General features: G+C 27.4%; 1 protein-coding gene across 1 annotated transcript; it reads right to left on the bottom strand.

Annotated features, from left to right (window-relative positions):
* Positions 1-4,209: 4,209 nt before the first annotated feature.
* On the bottom strand, positions 4,210-8,096 carry LOC111040372. Its single transcript, XM_022324265.1, has 5 exons — positions 7,950-8,096; positions 7,211-7,502; positions 5,809-5,863; positions 4,835-5,287; positions 4,210-4,432 (listed from the first exon to the last, which is right to left on the bottom strand). The coding sequence occupies exons 1-5, from the start codon at positions 8,094-8,096 to the stop codon at positions 4,210-4,212; spliced, it is 1,170 nt and encodes a 389-aa protein (XP_022179957.1).
* Between the last annotated feature and the right edge of the window lie 8,004 nt (positions 8,097-16,100).

Genomic DNA, 16,100 nt, shown 5'->3' on the forward strand with positions numbered 1-16,100 from the left:
TTCTGCTTGTTGGTTGTTGCTATCTTCGATATAAGAATGAATTATCACATTAAACTTAAAGTTAAGGCTAAACAATATTTGATTTTGGAATAATTTCAACCAAATGAAAAGCACCCATTCTTAATTGCAATTAAGTGAACTTAATCCGTCCGGTTTCTCTCCACAACAGATGATACGAATACCACTGGCGCATTGGATAATAAAACTTATCCAATAGTGAATTTTTAGGTAATCTGTAATACTATGTAGCCATGTAGGTATTTATATTTTAATCGACATCAAATTGTGTTTGATATAATCGTATGTACCAAACAGGAATACTAAAAATATAAATTAAGTCAATAGCTGTTTGTACATTTAAATAATTGAATATATAAATTTTTATAATATAGTTATTTTAAGTATATAATAATTATAATATAACCAATAACCATACATGCCAATCTGATGGCATAGAAATTATCTAATATTTTGTTTTCATTCAGATTAAGACACCTTATTAAAATTTATAATAATATTTATCAACTTGGTAATTATAACAATTTTTAGAACTCTATTATTATTCTGATATATTATAATATATTCCTTTTCTCTTCCTTTCTTTTCTGTCGCTTTGTGAGCTATGAGGTCTATGTTGATGGAACCAAGGTCGTAGCTAAAAATTTAACCCGTTTGAAAGAGCGAAAATAATATTTACATTGTACATTTTACCTATTTCAGTTCAATATTTAAATGTATCTTAACTAATAATTTGAACTATTATAATTTGTAATCAAACCAACCTTTAAATTATATTAATGTATTGCTTACACTTAAACACAGAACAATTAATGTATATTTCATTATCACACCAAAGTGAATACAACAATTTTCTAAAGATCCTTTAGTCATAATTACAAACTATCATTGTTATTTGTCAAACATTAAATTGCTTAATGTTATTATGTTTTTTGTCGTAAAAATGTAATAGCTGTATTAAATACTGCGGTTAAGAACTCATTAAAATTAATTTTAACATTATTTGAAAATAACATAAAATCTGCACTCGCTTGTAACCACACACACATCTCAGTACTTCAGTAGCAACAAGTCGACAACATAATAGCATATAGCAATAAAATAAAATTCAACGTTTAAATTAATAATTAACAATTAACATGTTTTGCCATTTTCTTTTAACTTTTCTCATGAGGTATGATTCACTTGATGTAAAATATCCTGGTAGATAAAATTACTAATCTTCAATTTCTAATTTTTAGATATACCTAAGTTGACTGTCAGATCTGATAAGCTTTAAAATGGAAATAATAATGACTATAATATATTTATTAATCATCATTAACTGGTAAATTGCTACTATTTATTTAAAAATAACAAAACTATACAAGGCCATAATAGTGATAATATATTTTTAAAAAAATATTATAGGCATGTATATTAATACGACATTGATTCGTGTAATTTGAGTAAAAATCTTAAATATTTATAAAAAAAGTATTTTGTTTAGATCGAAAATTCTCAAATACGACATGATCAATATAAGATAATAATACTTATTGTTATTATCTTATTTCGTTTGCTGTTTATAAACACAGTGCATTAAAGCAAAATAACATGTGCAAGTGCAGTACCTCATAGGATATCCATGGCAAAATAATAACAGATAATATGTATTTATAGACATTATAATTATAGTTACAATAATAGTATATTTTTACTTATATTGATCTGTTTAGTGACTAGTGGTATTATGAACATATTTTTGGGGGAAATTGCCCTGAACAATTTAAGGTTGGCGGTAATTATGCTAGGATGTAAAAATATTTTTATGTTAAACTATCATTATATTTAATAAGTAATTATGTAGATTTTAATTCAGTGTGATAAATTAGCATTATGATATTGATATACATTTAACTATTTAAGGTATATTTTACTAAGGTACTGCTATAGGAGCCACAACATAGGTAACACAACACAATGCCGTGCTGTATAGTTGTGTGTAACTTTCTATTCATATACCCAATTTAGAAATTATAGGATAAATTTGTTAAAAATAAAAAAGTAATACATATTGTGAGCGTGTATAAGAGTCTGGATTTTAGTGGTCTCGAGAATGACATTTATATCGTAGCGTATATTGTTTGTGCGTTTGGTGGGGTGAACAATTGGCTGGTAGCCAATGTACCAGTACTCTAAGGAGGATCTTATCTGTAAAAGGAGGTACGCCGTTACACTCGATCGAACGACCACTGTCGGCAGCGCGTTAAATCGCGTTAAGAAATTATATGCAGTTAAATAGGTTTTCAAATTTTCTAAATCGTTTTATCCCCCCTCGTCATTAGAATATCGTCTTTAGGTCCGTTGATAACGACGATGATAATTGTCGAAGTATATAAAAGGTAAATCCGATATCGTATGTGTAGGTAATACTAATAGCTATATTACTTGCAGCTATTCATACCTGCAATATTTGGAAATAATTGTACTCAACCGGAACATGGTATGGATTTTTCTTTAATATTGTATTATTTTGAATAAATTATGGGTATCTTTTTAGTAAAATATTTGATCCAACTAAACATAAACACAAATTCGGATGTATAAATATTATTCGTATTGAAAACAACGGTAGAAAGAATTATTTATTAATCCCAAACGGTCAATACGTGCATGAAAACGTACTACCTATATAAAAACATTTAATACGGATATATATTGTTTTACTTTAACGCAAAGCATCAAGCTTGCATATTTACATATTATAACAGTCTAGTTTAGACTTGTATTATTGTTCAAAACGTCCCAATAGGTTACCTTATTCGATATTTTATATGAATACACTCATAGAATAAAATAAATTATAGTATAACAATTTAACCACTCGTCTTTCGCTTTTTTTATATCAATTGATACTGCTATTATAATTAAGATTTTAGTTATTTTAGTTATTTTGTTATAACTAAAACAATATTACGTTACTTACCAATAGGTATTACCATAGTTGACTCACTATGTTGTTAATAAAAAAATACCAATAATATATGATAATTGGATACAAATTATTCTAATCAAATCAAAAAATAACATATAATATATTAAGTGTCTTCACCAAGATAGTAGGTATAGAAATAATTCCAGTAGACTGTCTTTGAACATTCCTGGATCGGTGTGTGTAGATTCATCCAGTGTTATATTGCTTACTAAATTATTTGTTATTTAATAAATGCATTATTAATATTTGGATATTCAGTGTTCGATCAAGTTTTCCGAGAAAACGTCTACTCAAGAGCGCACGAATACAATGTTTCAAGTGTAAACTCAGTTATATCTAGGTTACTTAACTATGTTTCGAATAAATGCAGCGAGTGTATTTTTTTTTTTTTTTTTTAATGCCTTTAAAAGTACCTTGTAATCTACATATAGGCATTTAAAAAAACATTGTTATTAAACTAACTGTTCCATCCGATGTTGTCCGTGCCCAGGATTTAAAAAAAATATATATTTGTAAAAAATGTGTATATGCCATATTTCTACTAATTATTAGTATTTAATGTTATATGTAACCAATGGCAATCATTTAAATAAACAAAAATAAATATTGGTTTTTCTTGAGCTGAAAAAATGTACCTGTCAGCTACCTTTGAGTTACCTATAGGGGTTGAAAAAAATATTAAATCCTGCTCCGCGATGTATTCTTTCTTAAAAAAAAAAATCAAAATAATTAGATGAGTCTAGTTTTATAGAATATAAGTGACAAAGTTTTTCGTTTTCACATCTATATATAAAGTGTATTAATAAAAATTAATTTATAGTATGTATTTTGTACAGGTAGGTACGTATGTGGATATTTTTATTGGTTGACAGTACTTGGCGTTTGTTATATGCAACTAAAATGTTTTTGCTATTAACGAAAAAATGGCGGAAATAAAATTGAAAATACCTACTCCTTTAAATCTGTTATATGACATTATGATGATATTTTTATAATTAAACGTAATTATACCAGTATAGGTATAAATGTTTTTTGAATGCTCTATTTTTTTGGTATTTACCAATAACGACTTTTATTTTACATCGTTATCTATTCAATATAAAACAAAACATATATTATTTGTACTTTCCACACACAGGCTGTAATATTTTAAGGTGAATATTTTTATTTTTTGTTTTTTCAAAACATTTTATATTATTTCAATTGAAAAATATTTATGTTGATTTCTTTTCCGTACAATCATTGCAGTTTTGTATTTTCGCTGAATTCGCTGAGCCACAAGTCTTAACACTGCTAAAGGCTTGGTATACTTCTAGGTTTGACTTACACATCGAATCGTTAAATTGTTTTGTTTCCTCAAACAAAATGTTTTGTACATTACCTATTAATCCTTTACATGGACAAATGCATGGTTTATTTTCTTTTACTTCTTGGTTCCTGGTAAATATAATAGGCTTTCAATAGTTTTAAATTAACATTATTATTTATATTTTTTTTTTTGTATCATACTCGTGAGTGTTTGTGTTGATATTCACTTAATTTATATTAATATTCACTTAAAAATTATAATTGTTCATTACTTCTTATACAGTCACACATATGGATGGTGTGTGCATTCACTAACACAGTGAAGTATTTAAGACTCGATATTAAAAATGTATACATTCATTTTATATACGTTATGAATAATAACTATTGTTACTTTAAGGCATTGTGTTTTGTATATCATCACACTTTTAAGTTTAAATCAATCAAAACGTCACGTTATATAATATAATACATACAGTTTAGGATAAGTGACTACAGACATTATACATTAAACAACAATATTGTAGGTACCTTTGGCAATCGAGAAGCGCTCTTGTTTCAGGGTTAAATACTTGTATTTTTCCTACGCATTTGTTTTTACTGCCATTGTCATACATCATCGTTGGCGGAGATTGGATGATGTGTTTATCAAAATGAAAGTCAAATGAATCGCTATCATTGAATATGGGTTGTAGTTCCGGTTGGTTTGATTTTAATACAATTTGATTGACTTGCATTGTTTCAGGTCCGTGACACGTTAGCTTCAAACGCACAAACATATCCCCAATAATCTGACTACCATCCATATTTTTCACATCGTATACGTTTTCGACAACACGTGCATATGGATCGTAGCCTTTTTCATAAAAATGGTAACTTATTGCACTAGTAAACCCCATAGAACTGCTGAGCATGATGGATACATTGCCTAATTTTATTTGACCGTCTTGTAGGTCTTCACAAATTATTAATTCCAAAGGGTTACTGTAATTACATCGTTATATGCGTGTTAAATTTGAATTCAAAAATAATTAACAACATTTCATTGATTATTCGGAATATAACTCTAAATATTATCAGTATAATATTATGTAATATAAATATTGACTTTGATTGTACTGTTGATTTAGAGACCACACATTAAAAATGTTGAATACAAATTAATTCTTCAAATATTTACATTAATTTAAAAACACATATAAAAGTACTAACTTTCATTCGTATGTCGGGGTATAATGTTATTATCACTCTATGCTTAGCGAAAGTATTAGTATCGTAATACAAATTTACTCATTTTAAAATGAGACAATATTTTTATACAAAATTCAAAAATGTCAATTTCATTCAAGCCATACAAGTATATTTTATTCAGATAAATATATATAAGTTTAAGTATAATATAGGTAATTACTCAATTATGTAACACACAACTACACAAGACTAACATAAAATTTTTTATGGCTTTGTTTGAATATATATTATGTAATTATAAAATACTTTCTTACTTTTGTAAAATTGTTATTAATGTCCTAGGTACACAGGCAAAAATACAGATGACACCTAAACAAAATTAAAGGTAAATCTAATATTAGTTAAGTTAATATTTTTGTTTGAAATGTAATTATAATTAAAAAATGATTCTCTGATGTTTAGGTACAACATTACTATTAAAGTATACTTGATACTGCTATAATCTATTATCTATTATTAATGACCATAATAGTTGTAATTGGAATATACAGTTCAGTTTAATGTTCAATTAATATATAGTTAAATAAATTTAAAAAAAATTAATTCTTCGATACCTTCAATTGCGTTCAATTTGGAAGGCTAAAAAACCCTTCACTCATTTATTTGATAAAATTGTATGTTAATACAATTTTCATAACCAAATCGTATACAAAATATGCACACATATTTGTACAACTCGAATTGTGTGGCCATGGTTCTATTATTTGAAATAAATATAGTTACATTTAATAGATTAAAATGCATGCAATTTTGTTTTTATTTCACCTCTATGAAAAAAAAGAAAAAAGAAATTAATCAATGGTCAAAAGTCACTAATGTGTGGCTGGTTAATCAGGGCCGTGGGAAAAAATTGAGGGCTCCAGGGACAAACTAATCAGAGCCCCTCACACACAGTCAGATATTAAACTTAACAGTTATCACTAGCATTCCAGTATCGTCTTTAAGATGTGTATACTAAAAATAAAAAAAAATAAATATTATAAAATTTTGATATAATATAAGTATTGTAATATAACTACCCTGTTACTTAAAAACAAATGATTTTTTTGTTATTAATTAAAACAATTGTGCTGGTTTAATTAAAGAAATAATTATATTGTTATTAATACATATACTATGGTACAAAGCCATTATTATTAAAAAAGTTATTCATTTTTAATCTTAAAAAATAGCTTTTTTGATTTTTTATTTGCAAAATTATTGATATTATACTACCATAATCTAGTTGTCTAGCAAGAACAAGTTCCATGACAACGACGTTCCTAACCGATGACCGTCATTCGTCATGGACATTCTATATTGACTATTTGAAAATAGTCATTAGGTTAATCCTCAAGTCACTTTATCGCAGACTTGTTACTATAGCATAGTTTGATATAATTATTTAGATAGGTTATTAGCACAAATCATATCGACAACCCATTTATAACATGAAATCAGTTGATTAAAAATAATACCCGGTGGGCTTGGCTGAGCTACGGGCCATCTCTTATGCCCGGACCCTAAGGGTGCTACCCCCCTGCCCCAACTCGTCGGGCCTAGGCTTAATCACACCTCTCATGTTATTTTCTATACTCTTATCGTATAAACTTATTGTGCTAAATTGTATAGATTGTATATGTCAGACGAAATTAAATTTTTTTTTTTAAATGTTACCTCTATTTATAGTGGACTTCCGAGAATTAGAAGCTTTGTCAGTTTCTTTGTACGTGATATCGAAACAAATGCTTTGCGCATTACAACTGGGTAATGAAATATTAACAGAATACCGTTCGGTAAGTTGTTTAACAATATTAGTAAGCGACTCATTTGATTCAAAATCATCATAGTATGTTAAGCATTGATCTTCAGGATCTTCCTCAATTTGATTATGATTGGATATGTTCAACTGTAATACATTATCCAACGCTGCCTGTATAGTATACTTTTGACTTACTACTTCTTCTTGCTTCTAAACAAGTACACTTACTATTATGATCGATTTTTAATATAATTTGTTTTAAATTGAATATTGTATATTACTATGTTTCCTAAAATTATACCACCTCATTTTTGGGTATAATTCATTGTAACTATATATTATGTATAGATATCAATTATCATTATTGTTAAAACATTTGTTAGATTTTATGCTACATATTTTTATTACAGTTATTAATATTTAAAAACAAAATGAATTTATAAAGTATAACACATTTCCTAAATTAATATTACCATATAATTACCGTTGAATTTTAGGAAACATAGTAAAACACAGGATTCTAATAATATTCAGTTTAGCATATTTTGTTTATCATAGTGCCTGTATATACGTTGTGATGTTGTGAAGTACCTAATTCGGTTACACTGATTTGTACATCGAAGTATTTACGGATTTAAATTATAATTGATTTACTTTTAATCCCGATTCATCTAAAACATTTTTGTTATTGGCATTGCAGTTTTCTGATTCTTCTATTAATCCCGTAAAATTAACTTGACCAATGAAAATTTCAAACTCGTAACGGTCTATTCGATCACTCTCTAGTATACTGAAAGCCATTTAAAAAATAATAATATTATAAATTTAAAATTTAATTGAGCTAAAAATGAATTTTTTATTACACATAACATTATTGTTTTTAAATCATTATTGTAGCCAGATAGTCAAAAACATATTTTTTAAGTAAGATATAATATTATATATTTTTAAATATAGGTACATATAAATGTATCATAGTGTCTAAATAAATGCTTTTACTGGATACAAAACGTTGATAAATATAATATCTATACCTACTACTACGCTCAAATTTTAAAATTAAAACATTGAATTATAATACTCCAAAAATTAAACTTCATTATCTTACTGATAATTTAGTGAAAACAACTAATAATAATGTAGGTATTTAAAACTGGTTGAAAGCCTTATTTAAACCTTTAAGAACCAAGAAATTTTAGAAATAAGTATCTATTAAACTGTCAACTGTTGATTAATAATTTTATTTATAATGATATACTATGTCGACAGTCGAAATCAATTTATATCAGTACCTACAGTCGAAAAGTACAGTACATTATAAAACATTACTTTAATTGGACAATAACAAATTAGATAGGTACCCACAAGTAATAAATAATATACGGTTACTGTTCTAGATTTACGACAACGAATAACAACATATTAACATCTATTTCAATAATTCAATTCATTAAATTTGTAATTAATAATTATAAACATAATCGTATATGTATAGTATGAACTGCTGTGTAACTTCAGTGTAACTATCCACAGTGTACTTAAGTATTATTACATTTTAATTCAAATCCATTGCTATAATATTATAGCATAGGTACTTAAATACCTAAGGATAAAATAATAATAAATATGTAGTAGCTTAGCTATATAGTTATTGTGTATAGGGTATGTTTATAAGCTTAAATATATAAAAATATACTACTAAAGGTAGTATGAAGTCATTTTACATGAAATATAAAATAGTTATTGACCATGGTTTAATCTAGTGGTTATATTATACTAAAACATTGTAATAGATTAATATTAATCGGGTACTAAAATTTGGAAAATTAACATAACTCATAGAATCATAAGATTTTTTAAACCTATTAACTATTTAAAATGAAATATTATTCTCATTACCATATTGACTTAACAACTCAGATTTCAGACGAATAATAATAGTTCTGGTTTCAATTTTTATTTAGAATTATAAGATGCATAACATTTTTCAAATCAAAAAAATCACCTGCTCAAGAAGTTAATAAGTGAAACATCATCTCATTTTTTAAAAGAAAATCGGTTTGAGCCTGTTGTAAAAATCTAAGTATTTAAAAGTAATGTTTAAAGTTTAAATACTATTAAAAATTCTAAAACCATTATTTGAATTTGAAAATTCAAGAGCATTTTATGAGTTACACATAGTGTATTAGTATATTATATAAATTTAGGTGCATAAATACCTTAATATCAAAAAAGGATGAAGAATGAAACTCCCCAAGTCTGTGACATAAAAATTTCATACAGAACTACCAATAATTAGATAGCCCCAAGCTTACCTTATTAGGCACCTATATTAGTTCATCCACTGTTTTTAATAGAACTAAAAACTGAATCATAAGAATAGTTTCCACGAAAATGATGTAGAGAAAAACCTGTTCAAGAAAACAAACCTAATTGTTACACAGTAGGTAGCCAGTAATATAGCTTTTCATTTAATATAATGTATATTTCAACAGAAAACAGATTATATTTGTTTGAAAACTTAATTATTTGAAACATATTTTATTAGGAAACAAATTGATGACAAACTATGATGACACTATTGATGACAATATTTATTAGGAAACAAATTGATGACAAACTTTATTTATTTTATAGCCTATTTTACACCTAATATATATTCAGGGAAACAATACAAAATACAATTCAGGTTTAACGTACTTGTAGAAAATAAAAATAAAAGTGAAATAGTTATTTTTATTTTGAACCAAAAGAAAACGACCTAATTAAAAAGAAAAAAACGAGTGTAAAGATGAATTATAATGTTATATGAAAGTTGTGAGGTAGAGGGTGGATGTGTGCGACTTACTTAAATTATAGTCTGAAAAATAAACAAATGTATATGGATAATAATTCTATTGTAGGTAGGCCGTAGGTACATACGATATACAATATCGTATAGGTTAAAGATTGTTTTTGCTTTTCAGCTTATGATTTTTAATCTGTCTTAAAAAAAAAATGTAAATACAAATTAATTTAGATAAAACAAATACGTAATTAAAATAGTTAACCTTTTTTATACTAACAACCAAGTGTTTTTTGTTTTTGTTTCTGTTCAATTTATCCGGGGAAAGAGTCGAGTTTTTTAAATACATTTTCCTGAGTAGAATAATTGTATAAACTAAATGATTCAAATGATTCCATACATACGGGTCGTACTAAAATAACAACTATTATTAGGTACCTAAGTAAAATATTAAGAATTATCTAAAACAAAGTAGGTATAGTAGAAAAAAAATACAATGTTACTTAGATTTTTTTTCTGTTATGGCTTGTTTACCTTATTTAAACAGTTTGACATTAATTAACAAAAGATGTGGTCTCGTAGTTATCTCCTCAACCGTATAACGCGCACGCACACCTAGATAGGTGCGTATCGGAGTAGAAATTAGACGATTAAAATACGGTGAAGGTCCAGTGATTACGTGGTCACAATGGTCAATGATTATGTATTCAATTTTAAATTGAAAATATTTTATCAGGTTTTCGGGTTAAGTCTATGTGTTAGTAACTGTTCATAATATAACGCTGTATGTTTTTGGATTTTATGTATTTTTTTATGTTAAAATAATGAAATTGGAAACCGTAGCGGCATAGTAGATACTAGATACCTAGGTAGTTACTAGTTATCAACGTATAATGTATGTGATTTGTAAATAAGTATTACTTATAAAGTTCTAAAAATGTTCTAAGATGTCTCAGAAAGTTTGCGATTCAAATAACTGAGGTCCGAACTGTAACTGAGGTGGATACATATTTGTAAATTCCAAAAATCAGAATTTGAATAGTTAATATTAAATGAAATATATGAGTGCTTGGCGAATCGAACTGTACGTCTGTACCTATTCTCTATGCATACAATATATTAAGTATATCAAATATTTAAGTCTATATAGATACATGTTTGCCATGTGTCATAATATTATTTTCCTTTACGTCTAGTGTGTATTATTATGATATTATAAAATAATAAAATGTATTATAAACAAAAAATAACAAAAACAATTTTTTTTTAAGAATGCGATGTAATTAGAGTATAGTACTATAATACAGGGTGGTACGTAAATTAAAGTCAACTAAGATCATCAGATTATTGTTCAATAAAGGGCACAAAACTAATTTTAAAAAATAATACTCTATAGTCTATGACATTCTTTGTAAAATCTGCTAGTGAAATGATATGTTAAACCTTGTTAGCCAATTTGGCACCATACGTGGACCATAATATATGTTGACATCAACGAAAAACTCATGTGATCTCATAGATAATATATACATGGATAAGACAGACCCATACATAATATACACTTTATATTGTGATTTGTGTCTATTGGTTATTTTAATGGTTATTTTCGGTACTATAGATACTGATTATACGATATAGACAATTTTTTTTCATTCCGATATCAGCCAATTTTTTGAATTAAATAATTATATTCAAAATGGTTTGTTTTTACGATTATTGTTGATTATTGTAATTATACCTACTATTTTGTCAGTGTTTTAGTGTTTTTTAGTTATTATTAAAAATTAAAAACTAAAAACTAAAATAGTGGGTATATAAATGTTTGTGTTATGGTTACTTATCAGTTTATCACAGTTTGTTAGGATACCACACATTCATTACATGTAACCATTTGAATAACAAATATGCTCTTCGATCACACTTGAATACGCGGTATATCCCATCCATGTTATTATAATATTATCTATGTGTGATCTACAGTTTTCTACTTGAGTTTTTTATTTTCTGACAGGCACCAACAAGTGCTGACATATCAAGTATCAGCTGCGTATCTGCTGGAGATGTTGACACTTTGCATCAGTTACGTATAATTCAAATTACAGTTATGGTTTAGGTAATGACAACAGAATAATTTACAGAGAAAATAAATGATTTCAAAAATGTCGTTTTTGGTTCACTTTACAGAGCATAATATTATAATGTTAGTGACTTTTGTTGTAGAAAAAAACCCTGCAGTAAATCGTCGTGATCTATAAAATATATTACCTACACCAAGCACTCGAGGGAATGTGATAAACGGCCTCACGGCGTTCGGGTCGTCGACTATATAATAATATGTACGCTCACAGGACGGCGACTTGATCCTCCTTCCTTCCCTCTACCACACATCATACCATCAACAAGGCATCGTACAACAATATTATAATCGTCGCACGAAATAGCACCCATTTTCCATGTAAGTGCAAGTGACTCAAGGTTTATAGATGATATCAGTCATAAACCTTGCAAATTGTAAGTAGGCAACAAATATTAGCGGAGACAGGCTCCATGAACTATATAGATACCTATAGATACGTATACCTTAATAGTGAATGCGTACATTTTTCTAGCAAAACAAAAAGTGAGAATTAAATTAAAGCTTGTAAAAATATCCGTTTCTTATTGTGTTGCCGATTAAAACAAAGATAGGTATCCATTTTTATCAATGTTCGTTTTGTTAGCCAGAAAAAAAACAAATAATATTGCACCTATTTATCTGAGAATAATTTTTCCTATATGTCACTAAACATGTAATTTAACGTGTGTGGCGCGTCTTTTTATTGAAACCCAATAACTTTTTATGAGTGTTTTGGTATAATATTGACCCGTTTCCTGTATTATATTGTACTCATCGACCCGTATACGGTTTGAAACAACCCAGCGACTTTGTAAACGAACCTCCGGGCGAACTAATAATAACCACGTAGGGTATATATATATCACAATTTGTGATTCGCAAATCGCAATAGTCGTGGAGAAGATGGCAGAGAGAGAGAGAGAGTGCCTAAGAGAGAGAGAGAGAGAGAGAGAGTGCCTAAGAGAGAGAGAGAGAGAGAGAGAGAGAGAGAGAAAGTGGAAAGACACTTTTTTTCGAATTGACGTATAAAATACAATTTATAAATTTTTTAAATATTTTTCAAAAGCAAATCATTTTCACCGAAATATAGGTATATATATATAAAACCGTCAAACCGCGAAAGCGTTTTGCAAATTATGAGTGGTAACAGTGACGAGTAACGACTATCGAAAACAGTACTTACCTATATCTACTAAATTACTATAAATGTTGTACCCTCGGTTTTCGAAATACATTCTCTGCACCGAAACTATACAACAGCCTATAGGCAGCGCCGTTTTCTGCAGATATTAAGATATTATTTCCCAATTCTTAGAAAATAAACAACATAAGATGTAATTCTGTTGTACGAAGGGGTAATTATAAATATCGAATTAAAGGGTGATGACGCTTTTTTGAAAATGTTGCTTTAAAATGTTAACTATTTTACCTGAAGAGACGGCGGATTTTAGAAACCAATTCAGCTCATATTAATAAAATACTTTTTTTATAAACAGTAACCAATTCGGCATGAAGGGTAGGGGCTCGTAAACCAATTTCTTACCAGCCTCAGGGCTAATACACTTCTCCCCAAAAAGATAATTCCCCTTTTTACCCAATCATATCGCAGACAATACTCAACGATTAAATCATCCGATTGTAAGTACAGTATAATAACAGTATACTTCTCGGCGGTATTATAGTAATTCCTATAAATACAGACAAGGTAGGTAGTACATATAAATAAGTAGGTATTATGCCACGGGCTCACAATATAACAATTATTTGTCCACAACAATAAAGTCATGTTTTTATTTTTAATTATTATTACTATCACACACGAAATTTTTTGCCGAAATCACGCGAATTTTCAACCACGATTTTATGTTTTTATATTGTAGGAGTTGGTGCACGCCTCTCCATGGAGCCCTCTCGTAAGGGTTATTATTATTATTTATTATCATTGTATTACCATAAGGAAATGTTATTTTAAATTGGATACTTCGTAGTCAAGGTAATGGCTAATAAGCCACGAGGAGAGCTTTACGAGCTGAATTGCTGCTTAAAAACACTGCTTAGCAGCACTGTGTGACTAAAAAAATAAAAACCTTGTAACTTACTTTTTCTGTATAATAATTGTAGCGTACCTCGTCATTGAATAGGTTCCTAACTGTAATCAATACATTTTTGTAAATTATTTACAATATTTAAATAAGTCTATAATTATTTATTTATATTAAATAAATTATTTATTGTACAATATACCTGTATAATATAATTATAATATTATATAATATATAATATTTATAAATTGCACATAACAATAGTTATTATTCAACTACGCGTTGAAGTTCAAACATATCTGTCATTATAATTTAATATTTAGTACTTTTTAGAAGGCCATTAAAAATTTAACAAAAGACACCTTTCTATTTCACAATATTATTTTAAATTTAAATTTAAAAAATATATTTTTGTTTTAGCGTAAGATTATTTTATTATGTTATTAGTTATTACTATTGATGCTATTAAGTTCTGTGAACTATTCATACATATTAGTTATTACTATACTAATTAGTTTATTAATAAGTATTAGTTATAGTATAATGATATACTATGTATATTATATTAAATTTGCAAAAGTAAAACTATAAATGAGTTGTTATAAATCTTAAAAAAGTAAAAATCGGTGATAGGTACTGAGCTTAATGTTTAAATGAAAATATCGATGACTGATTAGTTGGAACATTCCATCTTCGCGATTTCAACAACGCAAAGTTTTGCTTGGCACCGTGCACGACGGTCGACTGCGTACCTTCTTATACAGATTATATTATAAACGCCCCCGGTTTCGTTTACAAAACTTTTAATCCTTCAAGAATTATTTATGAATCCGTCTTTTTCATTCCTGATAAGTATAGTTATAGCTTTGTTTTTTTCAAACTCGGGAGTATGGACTAAGGGTTGCTTTTTAATGTTTCGATTTATTATAATCTCTACATTGAAATTTTAGAAATATGTATTCATCGTTGTCCTAATGATTTATTAAATAATAATATTCATTAGTGAAATACCATTTCAATAAACCTGCACAGTCTAATTATTTTTATTAAATAATACCTAGTTACAATTAATTGTGAATGAAGGCTATACATCACCTATACCTTCATCAAATTCAATAATAATATAATAATTATTGATAAAGTGCTTACCCATAAGTGAGATATATACCTAACCTAACCTAATATAAAGTGTCACATATATATAGTAGATATGTATATCATATTTAAATAAGCACATGACACAAACAAGCATTATTAAAAAATAAATGAAATAAACATTATAACATTGTTGCATAGTTAATGAGATAAATAACGGACACTTTGCACTGTTTATTATTTGATTTGCATACCGCCGACATTGTACCGTTAAATAAACTGGTAATCAATAATAATATTGATCATGGACACATTGTACCTAAGTTGGTATACGAAAAAAAAATTGAGCATAACTTTCAGTTTTACCTGCGACTAAGAAAAATAGGTATGTTTTTTGTCCAATAAAATTCCATCAACATTGAAATATCACACATCAATTATAATATATTATACCTATTTAAATAACGAAATAATTGAAAACTGAAAACTTTGATCAATTTACTGCCGAGTGCCGAATAACTGTGGTTAGCTACCTAACTGTGTTTTTATACTAATAATTATATTACTAACATACACAAGTTTGAAATTGAGTGATTTACCTAGAAGTAAGTTGACTTAATTGCTAACTATTTTTCTATTAATTATCGTCATAATTAGTTGTTATTTGCTACACCATTTTCTAAAAAAAATGAGGTTACACAATGATGATATTCTTAGGTATTTTTTTATGTACAATTTAAATTAATTTTCATTGTTTTTAAAATAAG

Source organism: Myzus persicae, unplaced genomic scaffold, assembly GCF_001856785.1.
Source record: "Myzus persicae strain clone G006 unplaced genomic scaffold, MPER_G0061.0, whole genome shotgun sequence".
NCBI lineage: Eukaryota > Metazoa > Arthropoda > Insecta > Hemiptera > Aphididae > Myzus > Myzus persicae.

Bases quoted from the DNA above. Each gene is read 5' to 3' on its own strand.
- LOC111040372 (XM_022324265.1), bottom strand. From the start codon at position 8,096: ATGGCTTTCAGTATACTAGAGAGTGATCGAATAGACCGTTACGAGTTT. The intron at 7,503-7,949 runs GTAAATCAATTA...CTTGTTTAGAAG, and splicing joins TAGATGAATCGGGATTAAAA to CAAGAAGAAGTAGTAAGTCA. The intron at 5,288-5,808 runs GTAAGAAAGTAT...ATGTAATTACAG, and splicing joins TTAATAACAATTTTACAAAA to TAACCCTTTGGAATTAATAA.